Below are 18,864 nucleotides of genomic sequence, written 5' to 3'. Positions count from 1 at the left end.
ACGCCCGGTCGTAGCTAAGATTTGTTTTTTTTTATTTTTATCAACATGGTCGCAGTTAAGACATCGTAGATTAACGTCGTAACTTTAAGGCTGCTTCAGACCAGTCGTAAGTAGGCTTAAGATCTTAAAAATGGTGGCCATTTTCGCATAATTCCGGGCAAGGACTTTCAAACACAAATATTTGAACAATGAACAATAGAAGTTTTCAACTTACGTAAGTTTTTTGCGTTTATGTACAGTGCTAAATCTATTTTAACATCCAAGGGACGCAACTATCACTTCCAGTTTAATCTTGAAGAAGCTATTGTTAGTTGAATTACTTTCATTTTAGTACAACCTATATATGTGTGTTTAATAAAACTCCTGTCACATCTGTAGCCAGATTAGCAAATGATTCTTACAATTTTCTATACCGTTTCATACTTTTCTTTTGGAAATATTTTAGTACAAAAATTTCGGACAGTGCAGATTTCGGACAGAACATATAGATATAACAATTGTCAATAACAATTGTGTTAATTGTCAAGCTATAAAACCAATTTGATTGTTATAATTAGTTAAGTATGTTCTTTTGTAGACCTTTCAATGAAGTTGCTACAGTATCTAGGTGAAAGACAAGTGTTAATAATGTGAAATCAACATGGCAACATTATGTTAACCTACAGTACAGTACTGTAATGCGAATGCAAATGAAACTGCAGCACTGTTGTTTGGTAAAGCATGTACATGTATGCGAAATGAGCATCTTTAGATCCAATTTAGTGTATCACCTTCGTCGGATACCCACGATTGATAAACATGTCACATAACATGCAATCAACCGTGGGTAAAAGAATCGATTTGCGTCGATATACAGCAACAGGTGCGTAAACATCGCGTTTAACAAATCTATATTCCTCAACAGCGGAGGTAAAAAACAATAAGAAACAAAATGGCAGCGCCCACGGTTAAAAACTGTTGTACGTATCTTGCTAAAAATCAATGGCAAAAACTAACGCCAAATCAGTTCTTCTGCAAGCAGATATCAATCAGAAAGGAAACATCATGCTGTAAAAGTAAATTATCTATACTTTCTTGCTGGAAATCGTTTAATTTTTCCATGTTGAATTTTTCACGTCCTCTATGGTTGTCGCAATATTGTTTGTAATACCGAACGTCGTACAGAACGAGCGTTTCGATTGGTTTTAATCGCCTCATGAAATCGTCAGGCAGCCAATGAAATAGCTGCCTTTGACACACCTCTAATCAACTGCATATCAGCAAAAAATCCCACGGCTGATAAATGTTAATGGTTCGGCTGTGGGTATCCGATGATGATGTATCACATGAAAAGAGGATTGTAAACAAAGGACAAGTAACTTGTGCAGACAGGTGAGTTTGAAATATAGACAGTTTTAGAGTTCACTTCAACCCTCTTTCTATGAAATCTGATTAAAGCACTACACCTCCCTTTTTGGTTATGTGTTGTTATGTGCTTTACACAAATAAAGGTGGAACATGTGAAATGCAATCAGTGGTGATTAAAATATTCATTGTTTTAACACATTTCTTGTTATATAATAAATATAAACCAAATCAAAATAGAGATATTACTTTTCCCCTAATATATTTATATGATATTAATGATAATCAATTAAGTACATTATATTTTTATGCCACCGCAGCATCTGCGATGCGGTGGCATATAGCGATTCACCTGTGTGTGTGTTTGTTTGTGTGTGTGTGTGTTATATAGATTATATAGTGAACTTAAAAAATCTTCTTGTGAAAAACCACTAGTCCAATTTCAACCAAACTTGGAAGGGTTGATCCTTGGGTGAAGGGGTTCCAAAGTTGTTCAAAGAATTTCATTCCATGCAGAAATCTGGTTGCCATGGCAACCAAAAGGAATTATAAGAATAAATTTAAAAAATCTTTTTGTAAAGACCCAAAAGGCCTAGAGCTTAGATATTTTGCATAAGGCATTGTCTGGTAGACCTCTGCCAAGATTGTTCAAATTAAAGCCCTTGGGTCAAAATCGGCCCCGCCCCGGGGGTCATTGATTTTCACTATATGTACATATAGTAAAAACTTAAAAAACCTTCTTGTAAAGACCGAAAAGGCCTAGAGCTTAGATTTTTTGCATAAGGCATTGTCTGGTAGACCTCTACCAAGATTGTTCAAATTATAGCCCTATGGTCAAAATCAGCCCCGCCCCGTGGCAACCAAAAGGAATTATAAGAATAAATTTAAAAAATCTTCTTGTAAAGACCCAAAAGGCCTAGAGCTTAGATATTTTGCATAAGGCATTGTCTGGTAGACCTCTACCAAGATTGTTCAAATTATAGCCCTGGGTCAAAATCTCGGCCCCGCCCCGGGGGTCATTGATTTTCACTATATGTACATATAGTAAAAACTTAAAATACCTTCTTGTAAAGACCGAAAAGGCCTAGAGCTTAGATTTTTTGCATAAAGCATTGTCTGGTAGACCTCTACCAAGATTGTTCAAATTATAGCCCTGGGGTCAAAATCGGCCCCGCCCCGGGGTCATTGCTTTTCACTATATGTACATATAGTAAAAACTTAAAATACCTTCTTCCAAAGACCCAAAAGGCCTAGAGCTTAGATATTTTGCATAAGGCATTGTCTGGTAGACCTCTACCCAGACTATTCAAATTATAGCCCTGGGGTCAAAATCGGCCCGCCGGGGGGTCATTAGTTTTCCTTATATGTATCTTCAATATATACTTATAGTAAAAAATCTTATTGTCTTTATTAGAGCTTAAATATTTTTTAAATGATATCATCTATAGGAACTCTACCAAAGTTGTTCAAATTTTGCCTCTAGTGTCAAAATTAGCCCCGCCCAGGGGGCCATAGGCTTTCCTTATATGTATATATATATACATATATATATATATAAAGTAAAAAAATAAAAAAAAATATATTTTTATCTGAAGGTACAAGGCATAGAGCTTCGATGTTTGCTATATAATATCATCTATAGGTCCTCTTCCAAAGTTGTTCAAATTTTTCCCCTGGTGTCAAAATTGGCCCTGCCCGGGGGCAGTGATTCTCATTATGTACACATAGTAAAAACAGAAAATAAAACAAATGTTTTCTGAATGGGAGAAAGCTACAGCTTAGATATTTGACTTGAAATGTTGTTCGGTGGACCTGTATCAAGATTGTTTTGAATGAAACCCTTGGGTCCAAAATTTTGCCTTGCCCAAGGGGACAGTGACCTTCTTTCTTGTCCTTTGATGTACAGCAATGAAATTTTGACCATGTGCACAGTTTTAGTTGTAAAATTGAATTTTGATATGAGGTGACCTAGATTTTGATGATGTGACCTACTTTCTTGTCCTTTGATGTACAGCTATGAAATTTGAACCATGTGCACAGATTAAGACGTAAAGTGAACTTTGATTTCAGCTGACCTAGATTTTGACAAAGTGTCTTACTGTTCTTTGATGTAGTCATGAAATTTAGGCTGCGTGAAATATGACCTTCACCACCAAATTCACTAGACTCGAGTGCATTGATATATTCCTACTCTGATCTTTTATTGAGTTAACAACAGATTTAACCACTAATCTGATAATAAGAATAAGATAGGTCAGGGATCTATGCATTATGACAATCTTCAAAATTGTATAGAAACAAAAAAAAATCTGTTCCAACACTACTATTTAGTGTTGTATTAATGCGGTGGCATAGCATTTTTCTCAAATGCAATCTTGTTTCTAAAATATAATTATCACATTAACACTTCAAAATAAGTTTGACTATTTAAAATAACTTATTTTGTATTAGTCATTTAAAGTGGGTGACCTACTATCTTAGATATGAGATGAGATATCTCTTTCACACTTCATTTGTTCTAACATTGATACTGGGAAATACATGTATGTCCCAGATTCACAGTACATTGATAGTAATGTTGGAAATCACACATAATATTTTTTGTCAACAATTATATAGCAGATTTATCTCTATTTTTATGTCACATTGATACTTTAAATTGTCTTACATGTAATGTTTTAGAAAATGGTGTAATATATCAAAGTTCCATGTTGCAAGTTAACTTGTCAGTGTTAAAAATATTGAAAATTGCCTTGAGTTAAACATTTTATAAAAAAAAATACTTAAAAAAAAATAATTTATAAACAAAAGGTTTATTTGTTGTTGAAATATTTATTCTAGAAATAATCAGAGATGATGGGTGAGGTGTCTAAATACTGATTTTGGGGTGTGAAGTGTCTTCAGAGATAAAGTGTCTTGTTTCCACATTTAAACAAATACTATTGTATTATATATTGTAGTAATGTTAGATTTGTGGGAATCATTATAAGATTTACTCATAGGTTTGTTATATCTGATTTTCCTTACAGATATAAGGCAGCATGGATAGTTAGTACTTGGTGCATCTGCTGATCAATGTGTTTGTAAAAGAGGACATTAACAATGATGAGGCTGTATACCTACCACCAGGGTCAGTAGTGACAAACTTATTTTAGAAACAGTAATATAAAAGTAAAATGACCTTACACTGTCAGGGAACTGACAGTTATAGAGGAATATAAAAAAAAATCAACAGTAAGAACTTCTTTAAAAGCTCAATGACTGTGACTGACAAATTCACATATTACAAAAACATACAGGATTATTGAATAAAAACTATTCACATTTAGTTGATAAGGATTTCATTTGAATCATACATTTTCATATTTATCTGTTCATGACATTTCATATGAGATAGTTTGTAAAAGATTATTGTATCAAATTACAATGTTTTAAGTCAGATTATTATCTGTAATGTTTCAGATTACTGCTGAATGATGGACGGTTTACAGCTAAACAATCCTATGATTGGAATCAATATCCAGGGACAGCTCTCCCTTAAAGGGTCCAAGTGTTGTGACCTTGTTATTTTGCCAACAAAGGACATATAAGTCCTCAAGATAGTTAAGAAGAAAGTTATATAGACTATTAAACATTTCATCAATTTACCAATATCTGTAAGGTCTTTATATTGAATATGGTACATTGTGTATAATTTAATACATTCCATAATAACTTTGTTTCTACATGCACATGAATAAAAATAACACTTAAGTATGGTCAGTGATCTACAATTTTTACCCTGAATGTATGTAAGAAGCTTTATGTGAATGCTTTTAATGATTAATGAAAACATATACATAGGTTAAGGTCTTTAAGTTGTTTCTGAATATATACCTTGGATGGTACATGTTTGTACTGACTGTATATTCACTTGTCTTAGATGTCAAAACTATAGTTGTTCATGTATGTCAAAATCAAATATCTATATTTCTTGAAGTGATAACTTTACTGAATCATTCTCTTGAATAACATTATGAAATGTTTGATTCATGTTCAAAACTTGAAAGGAATACACAGCAATATGGTGTTCTTCTCTGTATTCAATTGGATTAAAGCAAAGATTTATGTGTTACAATTCATCTGAAAGTAAAATAACATGAGATAAATCAATGTAACATATGTGTTTATATGGATATTTATTGATTTATTGTTACTTGAATGCATTAAAAATTGTTGGGATTAATATTAAAAACACAAAGAAATCAACACAAAAGGGACAATAATGAAATAAACAATTGTAAAGATGTGAAACTTTCTACAGAATTCCCTGGAAGTGACATTTTATCTTTAATGTGCTAAGTTTATAATCATCTTTGTCTTATTACTGCTCTTGTCTGAATGGTACCCTGTGTCTGTCAAAACATATTATTTTTATATTGTTATCTAGTTTCAAGATTGTTTTCTAGTAGATATGTACATCAATTCTAAACAGGTATTATTAAAAATTTATATGAATTAGAAAAAGTTGTAACATGTCATTTCAGTGTCATAATTTACTGTCCTATATTCATTTATTGTCATACTGGAATAATAATAAATGACTTTGTAACATTCTAACACTTACTGTTCTGTAGATACTTTCACAAATAAGCCAGCCATACTGGGATCCTACATATTACCGGACAAAATATGTTTTTTCGCTGTAATTTTTTTTTTAATAATAAAAAAGAATGGAATTTTACCCAAATAATTTTGGGTTTTTATAACACGTAAACATTACTTTATCGGACATAAAATTAAAAATTTGACCATAGTAATGTGTCTTTAAAGTAGGGCATTATAAGAGAAAAAATTCGTGTAGACAGCTCAATTTACCGGACATTGTGTTTCAAAATCTTTTGAAGTCGTGAATTTAAATTTATCTTTAAATAATCAGCATGGAAACTACGACTATTGAATGTCAAGGTTAAGATATTTGAAGAACCCAGGCAGCCATGCTTGTTACGAAGAGGCCAATATTTGGGGTGTAATTGAAATTAACACTTTAATAATTAACTCAATTAACGTATTGAGTCTTCATGATCCTTAAATGTATGAAACATTTTGATATTCAAATGGATTTCTGTTCTTTGTTATAAAGTTCCCTTTTGGTGATCATGTGGCATGTTACAAAAGCCATAAAATCTATTTTTAGCTTGACTTTTTTTGAAAAAAAAGTAGAGGTATTGTTATAGTCCTGGCGGCGTTGCCATTGCTGTCCGCAAACTTGTACAAACTTGAGTACCCCTCAAGCAATTCTCTTGTAATTTTGTTGTGATTAATGCTTCAGAGGGATCACTTTGTTTCCAGATTTTTAAACTTCACAACAGCAGGACTGGTGTCAAGTGCTGTGTGGCAGCTGTAAAAAGTTGCCCCGTACTTCACTTCAGTGTTGTTATATTTTTCTGGTCCTTCGGGATCATTGATGCCAGCACTATTGAGTGTTGAGAGTTGAGTACCGCTCAAGCCAGTGCTAGGGGGCATGAGGGATGTTGCACTTATTCATTATCCCTCATGTACAGACTCAATCAAACCGAGTCTGCAATTCTCTTGTAATTTTGTTGTGATTAATGCTTCCGAGGGATCACTGTGTTTTCAGATTTTGTACCTGGATCATAACATTTTTAGTTCTTGGTGTATTGTCTTCATACTTGGCCACAACAACCCTTAGGACAAGACCTTTCAGTAGACCACACTAACCTTGACCTTCATCCATAAATAATCTTGATCTTCAAGGACAAACGTCAAAATTTTGCTTGTTCTTGCTATTTTTGGCTGTAACTTTGTTATTTTTGAATGGATTGTCTTCAAACTTAATCATATGTACGAGGGGTGTCCCAGAATTACGTGGACTTTTGCTATAACTTTTTTATTTTTTAATGCATTTTTTAGCAAATTTGTACACAATACCTTTAACATATCCTTAATGAATATGTCCATTATTTTTAAATTTCTAACATTGCTTCTCTATATTTTACGTCGCTATAGTAACGCAGTATGCGCAGGGCGGGGCAGTCCAATATTTTGTATTAATAAGTTGTCTTTACTTTCGTATATCTTGCGTATTTATACGTAAAAATGGCGCGACGTTGTAAGCATATGCAGTGACGTCATATAAACGTTCGTTTGAAATTTTGATGTCATAGCTGTTTCCGTTATTGTTTACCAGCGGACAACTGACAACAGTTGCTCTTGGATATTTAACAAAAAATGACGTCCACGGATTACGCGGAACATCGGACTATCATCAAGTTTTGTGTTAATCTTGGGAAGACGCCAACACAGACGCAGGAAATGTTGGAGACTGCAAAAATGAGACCTCCTGTTTGTCGATCACTCGTTTTCAAGTAGCATAAGCGTTTTCGAGACGGACGGAAGGACATTGAAGTCGACAGGGGTCGTGGGAGAAAGTCAACGTTCACTGCGGCGTCAATTAAGGAAGTCAAGGACTATCATAGATCGGGACAGGCGTTACAATGCTGAGTACTATTCAAGGGTAAGCAATAATTTTGTGTTTAAAAAAATAATTTTTAAAAATTAAGCTAATCACAATTTATTATTTTAAACGCAATTTATTCGCTTCAGCTCTTATTGAGAAAGTGAACTCAAACTGCTATAGTAAGCAGTGCGCATGATAGGTTATTTCCCTTGTTAACGCACATTGTCTTTGCGTACAAAATAAATTCCACAAAAATAATAATAATGATAATAATAATAATAATAAAAACAATAATGATAATAATAAAAATAATAATGATAAATAATAATAATAATAATAATAATGATAATAATAATAATAATAATACGGCGTCAGCATTATCACCGTCGTCTTTAACACTGTTATCGTAACAAAAGTTAATAGTATGCTTTATTATTATTATTATTATTACAGTGTACGACCAGTGGATATATCGACACCATAGGTGTATTGAGTAAGGCGGCGACTATGTTGAGAAAAACTGACATTCGACGACACGCATTTATTAACAACTAGCGACGCCACCGGAATGACGTCGTAACGTCGGAATGGACTGCCCCGCACCCGCTACTCCTTGTCTCATTACCCTGCCCACAGACACTGATCCAGTTGCCAGACAACTTTGAATTTTTTTGTACTAATGCAATAAAGTTGCATTTTGTTTATGTTAATTTTGTTTGTTTTTATTTTCAGTGGTTTTTGAGTTACAGCAAAAGTCCACGTAATTCTGGGACACCCCTCGTATTTATATATACAAAATATATAGATAAAACTAATGTGTCAAGACAGACCGATTAAATTTATAAAAAGGAAACGTTAAGATTTGTTAAAATATTTCAGAAAAAGTAAAAAGTCGAGTTTTTTAATTTGCATTTCTTTGTAAAAGACAGCAGCGAGATACTGTTGGAATAAATTTAAAATTACTTTTTAGCTCGACTATTCGATAAGAATAAGTAGAGCTATTGCAGTCACGTCAGTGTCAGCGTCGGCGTCTGCGTCGGCGTAACCACTTATGTTAAAGTTTTTGTAATAGTTCAAATATTTTCAAAGTCCATTGACATATGGCTTTGAAACTTTGCACACTTGTTCACCATCATGACCCCAACCTGTAGACAGGAGGAGGTAACTCTATCAAGCATTTTGACAGAATTATGCCCCTTTTTCAACTTAGAATTTATGTTAAAGTTTTTGTAATAGTTCAAATATTTTCAAAGTCCATTGACATATGGCTTTGAAACTTTGCACACTTGTTCACCATCATGACCCCAACCTGTAGACAGGAGGAGGTAACTCTATCAAGCATTTTGACAGAATTATGTCCCTTTTTCGACTTAGAATTTATGTTAAAGTTTTTGTAATACCTTAAATATTTTCCAAGTCCATTGACATATGGCTTTGAAACTTTGCACACTTGTTCACCATCATGACCCCAACTTGTAAACAGGAGGAGGTAACTCTATCAAGCATTTTGACAGAATTATGCCTCTTTTTCGACTTAGAATTTATGTTAAAGTTTTTGTAATACCTCAAATATTTTCAAAGTTCATTGACATATGGCTTTGAAACTTTGCACACTTCTTCACCATCATTACCCCAACCTGTAAACAGGAGGAGGTAACTGTATCAAGCATTTTTTTTTACTATCAAGCACTAAGAATAGTCGACCGTTGCTGTCGTACCGACAGCTCTTGTTATTATTAAAATCTGTTACGATTGTCTCCTGAGATATCGTTGAGAAGAATTAAAAGTCAAATTTATCTGAAATAACCATTAAGGGCCTCAATATTCCGGCATGCGCAGAACAGATTATTACCCGCATGACCAGGCCATGAAATTACTAGTAAACAAAAGGGCATGATAGTAAATAAAAAACTGAATCAACAATATTTACCTGAGAGTGGTTTTGTTGTTATTTACTTTGGAATAGAAAGTGTGTGTACGATTCAGACCGGATGATTTTTTAATCGAAGAACTACTCGGCAGAAATAGATTTTGTCCGGTAAACCGATTGTCCGGTAAATATGAAGGATCCCAGTATTGTTTTCAACTTTTCCTTAATCTTAGCTGAAACTGCCAAGAAAGACTCTTCTAATGTTTGCAGATGTTGTTTAGCATTTTTAACCTCAGAGCCCTGTACAATTTTTTTTTATGCTCCCCGAAAAATTTCGGGGGAGCATATAGTCGGCGCCTTGTCCGTCCGTCCGTCCATCCGTTGTCTTGTCCGGAGCATAACTTGAAAACCCTTCGAGATAATTTGTTTAAACTTCATACAGTGGTAGAGGGCATTGAGGGGGAGTGCCGTGTCAAAGAACCATAACTCTATTTTGCCCATTTTTTGAATTATCTCCCCTTATAGAAAAATCTTGTCCGGGGCATTACTCTAAAACTATAAGAGATATCAACACGAAACGTTGTAGGTGAATAGATCTCAATGGGTAGATGTGCAGTGCATAAGAACAATAACTCTTTTTGTCCTAATTTTGGAGTTATTGCCCTTTGTTAATTTCAACACTTTGAACTTTGTCCGGAACATAACTCTAAAACTATAAGAGATATCAAGATGAAACATTGTAGGTAGATAGATCTCATTGAGTAGAAGTGCAGTGCAAAAGAACCATAACTCTGTTAAGCCTCATCTTTGAATTATCTCCCCTTTTAGAAAAATCTTGTACTGGACATAGCTGTAAAAATATAAGAGATACCAACATGAAACTTTGTAGGTAGATATATCTCAATGGGTAAATGTGCAGTGCACAAGAATCATAACTCTGCCTTGCCTAATTCTGGAGTTATTGCCCTTTGTTTATTTTTACTTTTTGAAGTTGTCCGGAACATAACTCTGAAACCATAAGAGATATCAACAAGAAACTTTAGGTTGATAGATCACAGTGATTAGAAGTGCAGTGCAAAGAACAGTAACTCTGCCTTGCCCAATTTTGGAATTATTGCACTTTGAACTTTTTCCACGGACATAACTCTGAAATTACAAGAGGTGTACTTTCCTGTGTCCAAAACCTATTCGGGGAGCATCACCCGGCTCAAACCGGGCTCTTGTTTATTCAAGCTGTGCCACCTGTAACTTATTCAATGTCATGGACGCACAGACAGGTTGAACTTTGGTGGGTGTCTCTGTATTCAAGCATCAACAGCGCTTTGTTCCAAGTAAAAGAAATCTTATAACAGTAGCTATGCTTTGGAAGCCTTTTGCTTTTACAAGATACTATTCGGTTGACAGATCATAATGATGTATACTATCACGTTCTTTGACTTTTATTCAGGATATTCTTACCAATCTGCGTATTGTAAATACAGGGATTTAAGGGATATATTTACATAGTCATTGGTGATATTTAATTGTATCCTTAGCTGTTTTTAAGAATGATCAGAATGACGCTAAAGCTTTTTTTAGAAGTAATGTGTCTAACACGCAGAAGGCATTTGAAAATTTTGACATCGTCTATAACATGTTTTGTAGACCGATATATGTCCTCCTTTTTGATGCATCTCTATATTTTGATCCGCATATAAGTATCTATTTGTTTTTATCAATGATTTACCGTTTTTTATTAATGTATCCCAATGTATCCCATGTAAAATATTTTTTTATAAAAAAATCTTCTATTAGAAAAGAAATGGCATTCTAACTCAAAAAGACTTATCATTTTTATACCCCCAAAAACGAAGTTTGGGGGGGTATATAGGAGTCACCCGGTCGTCGGTCGGGCGGTCGGTCGGTCCAGACGTCCGTTGCATTTTCCTTGTCTGGAGCATAACTTGAAGACTAATGGTTGGAATTCAATATAACTACATACAATGGTCAAGCACATTGAGAGGAAGTGCAGTGCAAACGAACCATAACACTATCTAAAGTAATTACAGAGTTATTGCCCTTTGTTACTTTTCCATTGCCTTTTTTGTCCGGACCATAACTTGAAGACTAATGGTTGGAATTCAATATAACTTCATACAATGGTCAAGCACATTGAGAGAAAGTGCAGTGCACAAGAACCATAACTCCATCTTGACTAATTACAGAGTTATTGCCCTTTGTTACTTTTCCTTGTCCAGAGCATAACTTGAAAACTACTGTTTGGAATTCAATACAACTTCATACAGTTGTCAAGGACATTAAAAGGAAGTGCAGTGCACAAGAGCCATAACTCCATTTTGACAAAATACGGAGTTTCTGCCCTTTGATACTTTTCCTTGTCAGGAGCATAACTTAAAACATACTGGTTGGAATTCAAAACAACTTCATACAATGGTCAAGCACAATAAGAGGAAGTGCAGTGCACAAAAACTATAACTCTATCTCCAGTATTTAAAGAGTTATTGCCCTTTGTTCCTTTTCTTTGTCTTTCTGGACTTATTACAGAGTAATTCAATCAAATTCATCAATGGCCAACCACATTGAAAGGAAATGCAACATATAAGAACCACAACTATCTTTAATTGCCCACAACCATAACTCTATATTTCAATTCTTTTACAAGGTATTCTGTTACTAGTAACATCCTCATTTCCGAAGCAGTCTTGTGTGGGTATTAATCACATTTAGTGATAGTTCTAGTTTTGTACTTTATTGAGTTAATTTGGAAACAAAATGTCCTCTTTGCTCATCCCCCATGCTTTGCAGTTATTAAAGCTACTTCGACGAGGCATACACCGTATTAATTCAGTTAATGCAGTTGTGTTTCCATTGACAAGTGCGCGGGGAATCACATGACCCAGAAACTTACTTTCGACTGTATGGTTACTATTTATACGGTCGTACGACCGAAAATGGCCTTAGCTATGACTGAGGTCGTACGACCGTGTTCATAAAACGGGCATGTGGAAATCGTAAGCTCGGCAGTAAATATCGGTCGTAAGATAAGATCGCAGTTACAACTATCTTTGTTGATAAAACGGCACCCAGGTGAAGAAATTGAACCCACCGACAGAGGGCTCATAGATTATGCCCCCATCATGGGGCATATAGTGTTACCCTGTTAAGTCATTCCGTCATCATCAGTTTTGTTCATTATCTTGGTAATAGTTGCTCACATTCAACTCAAATTTGACATATAGATATATCATGAGAAAATACAGGTCAAGTTCGGATGGTCCGATGATTTTTGACAGAGTTATGCCCTTGATGAAATTTTCAGTTTTCGTTCATTATCTTCTCAAGGGTATTACAGGTTCAACTCAAATTTGACATATGGATAGGTTTGAATTTGGTCATGGTTAAATGATTTTTGGCAGAGTAATGCTCCTTTAACTTTGATAAAAAAAAGGAAATTTTCAGTTTCCTTTCAACAATTGTACAACTTAAATTTAACATATGGATATGCCATAAGAATAAACTTGTCAAGTTCCAATTTGGTCATAGTTTGATGATAACTGACAGAGTTATCCCTCTTAAACTTTCAAAAAAATCAGAAATTTGTTCATTATCTCCCCAATGGTTGTACACATTCAACTCAAATTCATCTTAGGAATAAGCAGTTTTCTTTATAAATGTATAGTAAAAACTTAAAAGAAATCTTCTTTTAAAAATCCCAAAGACCAAGAGCTTAAATATTAAGCATGAAACATCTTACTAGTGAGTGTCTACCAAGTTTATATTCAGGTGAGTGATTTCAGGACCATTGTGGCCCTCTTGTTGCTGTAGTGTTTTAGTCTTCGTAGTGCATGCAACAAACCTTTGGACAGGACTTTGAAGTAGGCAAGATTGGACATGACCTGGACTCCTAAATTACCTTCCCTTCAATCGCAAATTTCGGAAATGCTTGTTTTTTCACTATGGCTGGTTATAATTTATCTTCATACTTGGACACAATAATCCTTTTGGCAAGACCTTCAAGCTGACCAAATTGACCATAATGTCAACTTATAAATGACATTGACCTTGAAGGTAAAGTTTTGAATTTTGCTTGATTTTTGTGTTGCCTGCAATAACGGCAACATAAAGGATCACTTCTCCATCATACATTTGTTTATTCGTCTGTCTATCCTTCACAAAACTTGTCAGTACTTCTCAAAATCTACTTGTGTAATTTCATCCAAACTTTATGATCATTACAAAGTTAAGATGTGCATATCGTCCGCATTTTCCAGTACAGGATTTTTGGCCATTTAATTATAAGCTCACCTGTCATAGAGTGACAAGGTGAGCTTTTGTGTCAATGTCTGTCGTCCGTCGTTCATACATCCTTGCGTTAACTTTTTCATTCAAGTGACTTCTCCTCCAATAATACCACTTGGCCAAATTTAATGAAACTTGGCAGGCATGTTCCTTGCATGAAGCTCTACCAAAGTTGTTAAATAATTAAATACCTTGAAGAACTCTGGTTGCCATAGCAATCAAAAGATTTTTTTTTTAACAAAATCTTAAAAAATCTGCTTTTCAAAAACCAGAAGGTGTAGAGCCTCTATATTTGTAATGTAACATGATCTAGTGGACTTCTACAAAGATTGTTCAAAGTATGACCCTTAGGGTCAAAAGGGCCTCATCAGTTTTGTATAAAGTTATAAAGGGAAATCTTAAAAAATCTTCTTGTCAAAATGTACAAGGCCTAGAGCCTTGATATTTAGTTTGTAACATAATCTAGTGGTCCTCTACAAAGAATGTTCAAATATGCCCCTAGGGTGAGAAGGGGCCCCATCATGGGGGTTACTCAATTTTTAAAAAAAGTCTTTACAAATCTTCTTGTCAAAAAGCAAAAGGCTTTGATATTTGGTATGTCACATAATCTAGTGGTCCTCTACAAAGAATGAAACTTTAAATAATGCTCCTAGGATGAAAAGGGGGCCCGGGCCAGGGGGCTTATGGATTAAAAAAAAATTATGGCTGGAATCCAGCAAAACTTTATGGGAACTATCAATAATACCAAGAGGAGATGTGCATGTTGCCTTGTTTCGCTCAGACTCTTCAACACATAGTTATGGCCCTTGATTAGTTAGCTAGTATGCATATAGAGCAATAATCATTTCCTTGCTATTTCTTTGCAAGTACTGGCTAGAATTCAATGAAACTTTATTGGAACAATCAATACCAAGGGTAGATTGCATATCAGTGCCTTGTTCCGGTCAGTGCCTTCAAGACAGAGTTATATGGCCCTTGATTAGTTTTGCAGTATGCATATTGAGCAATATTGCTATTTCTTTTCAACTGCTGTATTGATTTCAACAAGACTTTATGGGAATCATCAATATGAAAAGGAAATTTGCAGGCCATGATAAATTTATATAAATAAAGCCTTATGTCTCAGTTGTTATGTTAGTAATAATCAGTACAAGGCGGGGGATATAAATTCAATGAATTTGCTTGTTAATACTTTATTATTACAGTACATAATCATATTTATTAAAGATAGGATTATGACATTTGATAATTGATCATTTAAATCAGTATCATAATTTATTTTTTCTGTGAAAGATGACTGCTTTCGATCTCTCTTCATCATTACAACCATCAAATGGTTAAAGTTAAATGGTTCAGAGTCATTGAACACTCGGGAGAGTACTTTCAAAGTCAATGACCTGGTAATACTTTGTATTTCTTATGCGACATCACAAACATCATTTGTTGTATTCTGAGTGTGAGCTCCGGTTTGCATTCCCCTAATTATATTCATAGAAAACATATTGTATTGATCTGTTCCCTGTATAAACAGAACATATTCCGATATTTGCCGCTTGTAAAATTGTGTATGCAAATAAAAAGATGTGAACAGTAGAACCGCAGTCCACGAATTTATTGAACATTATTTATTGAACATTCTTCGTATGTACCTCTTTTCTTTTTTTTCTCCGATCACTTACTTGAATAAGATTAAGTAGGTACATAACCCATGGCCAGTAGATGACCCCTTAGTATTTTGAGATCAATAGGTAAAAGGTCACTATGGTTTTCAGGTCAGAACAAGCTTGTCTGACCAATAACTGGTCTACAGCCCTATGATTTATGTGCAGGTTGGTCATGAACCCTCATGATTTTGAGGTTAATGTGTCAAAGGTAAATGTCATTTTGTTTTGCCCATAATTGCTTGTCTTATTTATAACTAAGAAAAAATTTGGTCTACAGTCCTAAGATTTGATGTGCAGGTTCGTCATGACCAGTAAATGAGCCTTGTTGGTTTGAGGTAAGTAGGTCAAAGGTCAAGGTTTCTGCTGCCTTGACCACTTAAAACTTTTCCAGCCAATGACTGGAGAATGCTTTGGTTATAACTAGAAGATAGACCCCTATTGATTGTGAGATCAATAGGTCAAAGGTCAAGGCCACTGTAACATTGACCAATTAAATCTTGTCTGACCAATGAGTAGAGAACGCTTTGGCCTACAGTCCTAAAGATTTTGTGTGGAGTTTTGTTATGACTTTTAGATGACCTCTATTAATTTTGACGTCAGAAGGTCAAAGGTCAAGGTAAAAATGTATGTACATGTTATTTCTAACTCCTTGTTTTGGAGCATACTGAACTGCCCCCTTTTTTCTGGTTGTTCTACAATGTTCAATCATACTTTACTAATTATGAAAGTTCAATTCGATTTATATAAATTAATCAATCTGTCTAAAGTTCTACTTATTTCTTTTATGTAGATCTGTGACGACTATAGTTTTTTACATGTTTTGCCTTCTTTATGATTCGGACTTACCGAGAAAGCTATTTTTAGCCATGCAATCAAACCGGTTTAGACATTAGAAGAAGTATTAAAATATTGTTATCTGTGAAAGTTAAAAACAAATTTTTCATTTTTGTTAGCTAAAAAATGTTTGAAGTAATTTTTAACAAATAAACTTGAAATAATAGTCAATTTTTAATGGGCAAGATTGTTTTGCCAGTTTACCTGAAGGCTTTATGGACTATGTCATGTTTGTTCTCGAAATCGTGAAAATTAGTATTGGTTTTCCCAGCGTTAAAATTGAAACCACATCGCTTTCAAAATATTCAGTATTGGTTTTCCCAGGGTTAAAATTGAAACCAAATTGCTTTCAAAATATTGAAAGCTCGCCAATGATGGGCTGTGTGAAAGGTCTCCAGAAATGATTTCGTATTTGGTCACGGTTAAAAGCGGAGCGTTATTTAGAGCTAATTTTAATCAGATTGATAAATTAATTAAATTGATAATATTGTTTCTTTCATATTTATTCCTACATTTTAAGTGTTATAGGGAATGAAAGTAAAGTGAAACATTAGCGTGTTATAACATAATCCAGCCATCTTAATGACTGATTGAACCATCGAGCAAAGAACTTTTTTTATATCATTTCAATTTTTATTTGTCAGACCAAACAAATAATGGTAGCGAAATTTCAGACCCTGATGCTGTTAATTGCAAATGCTGAAAGTAGTCCGCTTTTTTGAAGCGGTTACTTCCCTTTATATGTACACTTACGCCGAAAAATTCAGGAGAGATCACTGTGTAAAGATGGTCAAATGACAGGCGCATTAATTTTCAAGCAAAATAGTTCCCGAATGGTCGAAGATTTCTAATATTGTTTTATTCTTTATAGATATACATGCTTATAGTAAGCTCCATGATTATTTACATCTGTGTTAAACGAAATAATAAGGGTTACAAACCCTAATTTAGAATAGTATGGTTTTCTTCAGACCGTTAACATATAACTTCACCGTGGCCGAGGGTTTTGCGCGCTCGCTTAGGAAGCGAGAGGTCTGGAGTTCAAATCCCAGTTAAGGCAACTCATTTTTTTTTCAAATTGTTTAAGTCAAATAAACATTGAATTGAATATCAGTGTTGCAATTAGTCTTTTAGCCAATTTACTACATTTAAAACGCTGGAAAGAATTTGTGGCACTATATAAAAACAAATTGGTTTATAATCTCACAACCTTCACCTTTCTGACATTCTGAGACCCAAACAAATTCAGCGCCTTCTATGCTTTGATTTAATATTTTTTCTATTATACAAAAATGGGTAATTAAGAGTAATAATTCTGCACATAACATGTACACTTGTTTCATTGTTTAAATTTAGTTTTGGATTAAACTTAAACAAGAATATAATTGGTCTTGAAGGAATGTGATATGTCTGCTAGAGATGCAGAATGAGGGCGGTTACCATGAACTTGGTGAAGGAAATCTTCATGTTGCTCTTGACAACCTTCGCATGACCTGGGCCACTATGCAGATAGGACAGAAAAATTTCCTTGATAGAATGCCACTCACAGATATTGAGGTGAGTTCTGACCCTTAACCTGCTGAGTGTGTACTGGATTTGACATGCTGTAATTTTTTTTTACTAGAGTAACATTGGGTAGTATCGGACACCTAGGTTCATCGGATAATCACTAAATGATGTATTTCAAATTAAAAAATGTGTAACATAAGTTACTTTTCCATTTGTTTACAAAGTAACTATCCTCTTTCGTTGCGTCATCAGAAAATACGTCACGAAACATAAAATATGTATCGGCTATTTTGATTGGAAGAGAGCACATCACTGTGAGTAATCCCCCTTTGTTTTCTTTGCAAAAAGAGAGGGAAATCTGCAATTTTGAATTATCCAATCACCAACTTCTAAAAGTGGGTTTGACTTTATGACGTATCATGATGATTAATTTTAAACGAATCTGTACTATTTTAACCCTTTACCTCATATATATGCGAAACAACGCACTTTTGCCCCCCCCCCCCCTTCTTTAAGGCCTCAAATAGTGAAAAAATGTTCTGTTTGGGCCCAAAACACATGTTTTCTTTTGAGAAATGTTGTTAAAAAAAGTGATCATCTTCTGTTTGGGGGATTTGAAGGGGGGCAGCAGTCCCCCTCATCGCCAGGAAAATTTTGGACTTGTGAGAGGCTAAAAATGACCTCAGATCGATCATAAGGTAACGTGTAACCAATGCTGAAAAGCATTTGACTCTATCTCAATCCATTGAGAAGTTGCAGCACTTTGAAATCAATTTTGATGGAAAAAATCCCACAAAATTATGAGTTTTGGCAATTTTGAGATGTCCCCTCGTTGCCATGATAACAGGAAATTTAAGCCTGAGCATGTTGTTACAAAGGCAATG

General features: G+C 34.5%; 1 protein-coding gene and 1 long non-coding RNA gene across 4 annotated transcripts in view; both read left to right on the top strand.

Moving 5' to 3' along the window:
• LOC132744808 (protein unc-13 homolog D-like) overlaps positions 1 to 18,864 on the top strand; it is a 333,410-nt gene that overhangs the window by 100,005 nt on the left and 214,541 nt on the right. For all 3 annotated transcript variants that reach the window (XM_060733589.1, XM_060733587.1, XM_060733588.1), the window contains one exon: positions 17,869 to 18,028. In XM_060733589.1, coding sequence (XP_060589572.1) covers positions 17,869 to 18,028 — 160 coding nt within the window. The remainder of the gene's footprint in view (positions 1 to 17,868; positions 18,029 to 18,864) is intronic.
• On the top strand, positions 615 to 8,004 carry LOC132744810 (uncharacterized). Its single transcript, XR_009627749.1, has 3 exons — positions 615 to 1,371; positions 4,374 to 4,474; positions 4,807 to 8,004. It is a non-coding gene; the product is annotated as an uncharacterized LOC132744810 (long non-coding RNA).

Source organism: Ruditapes philippinarum, unplaced genomic scaffold, assembly GCF_026571515.1.
Source record: "Ruditapes philippinarum isolate M1 unplaced genomic scaffold, ASM2657151v2 ctg1728_1_1_1_1, whole genome shotgun sequence".
In the NCBI taxonomy this organism is placed as follows: Eukaryota; Metazoa; Mollusca; class Bivalvia; order Venerida; family Veneridae; genus Ruditapes; species Ruditapes philippinarum.
This window is presented reverse-complemented; position numbering and strand designations above follow the sequence as displayed.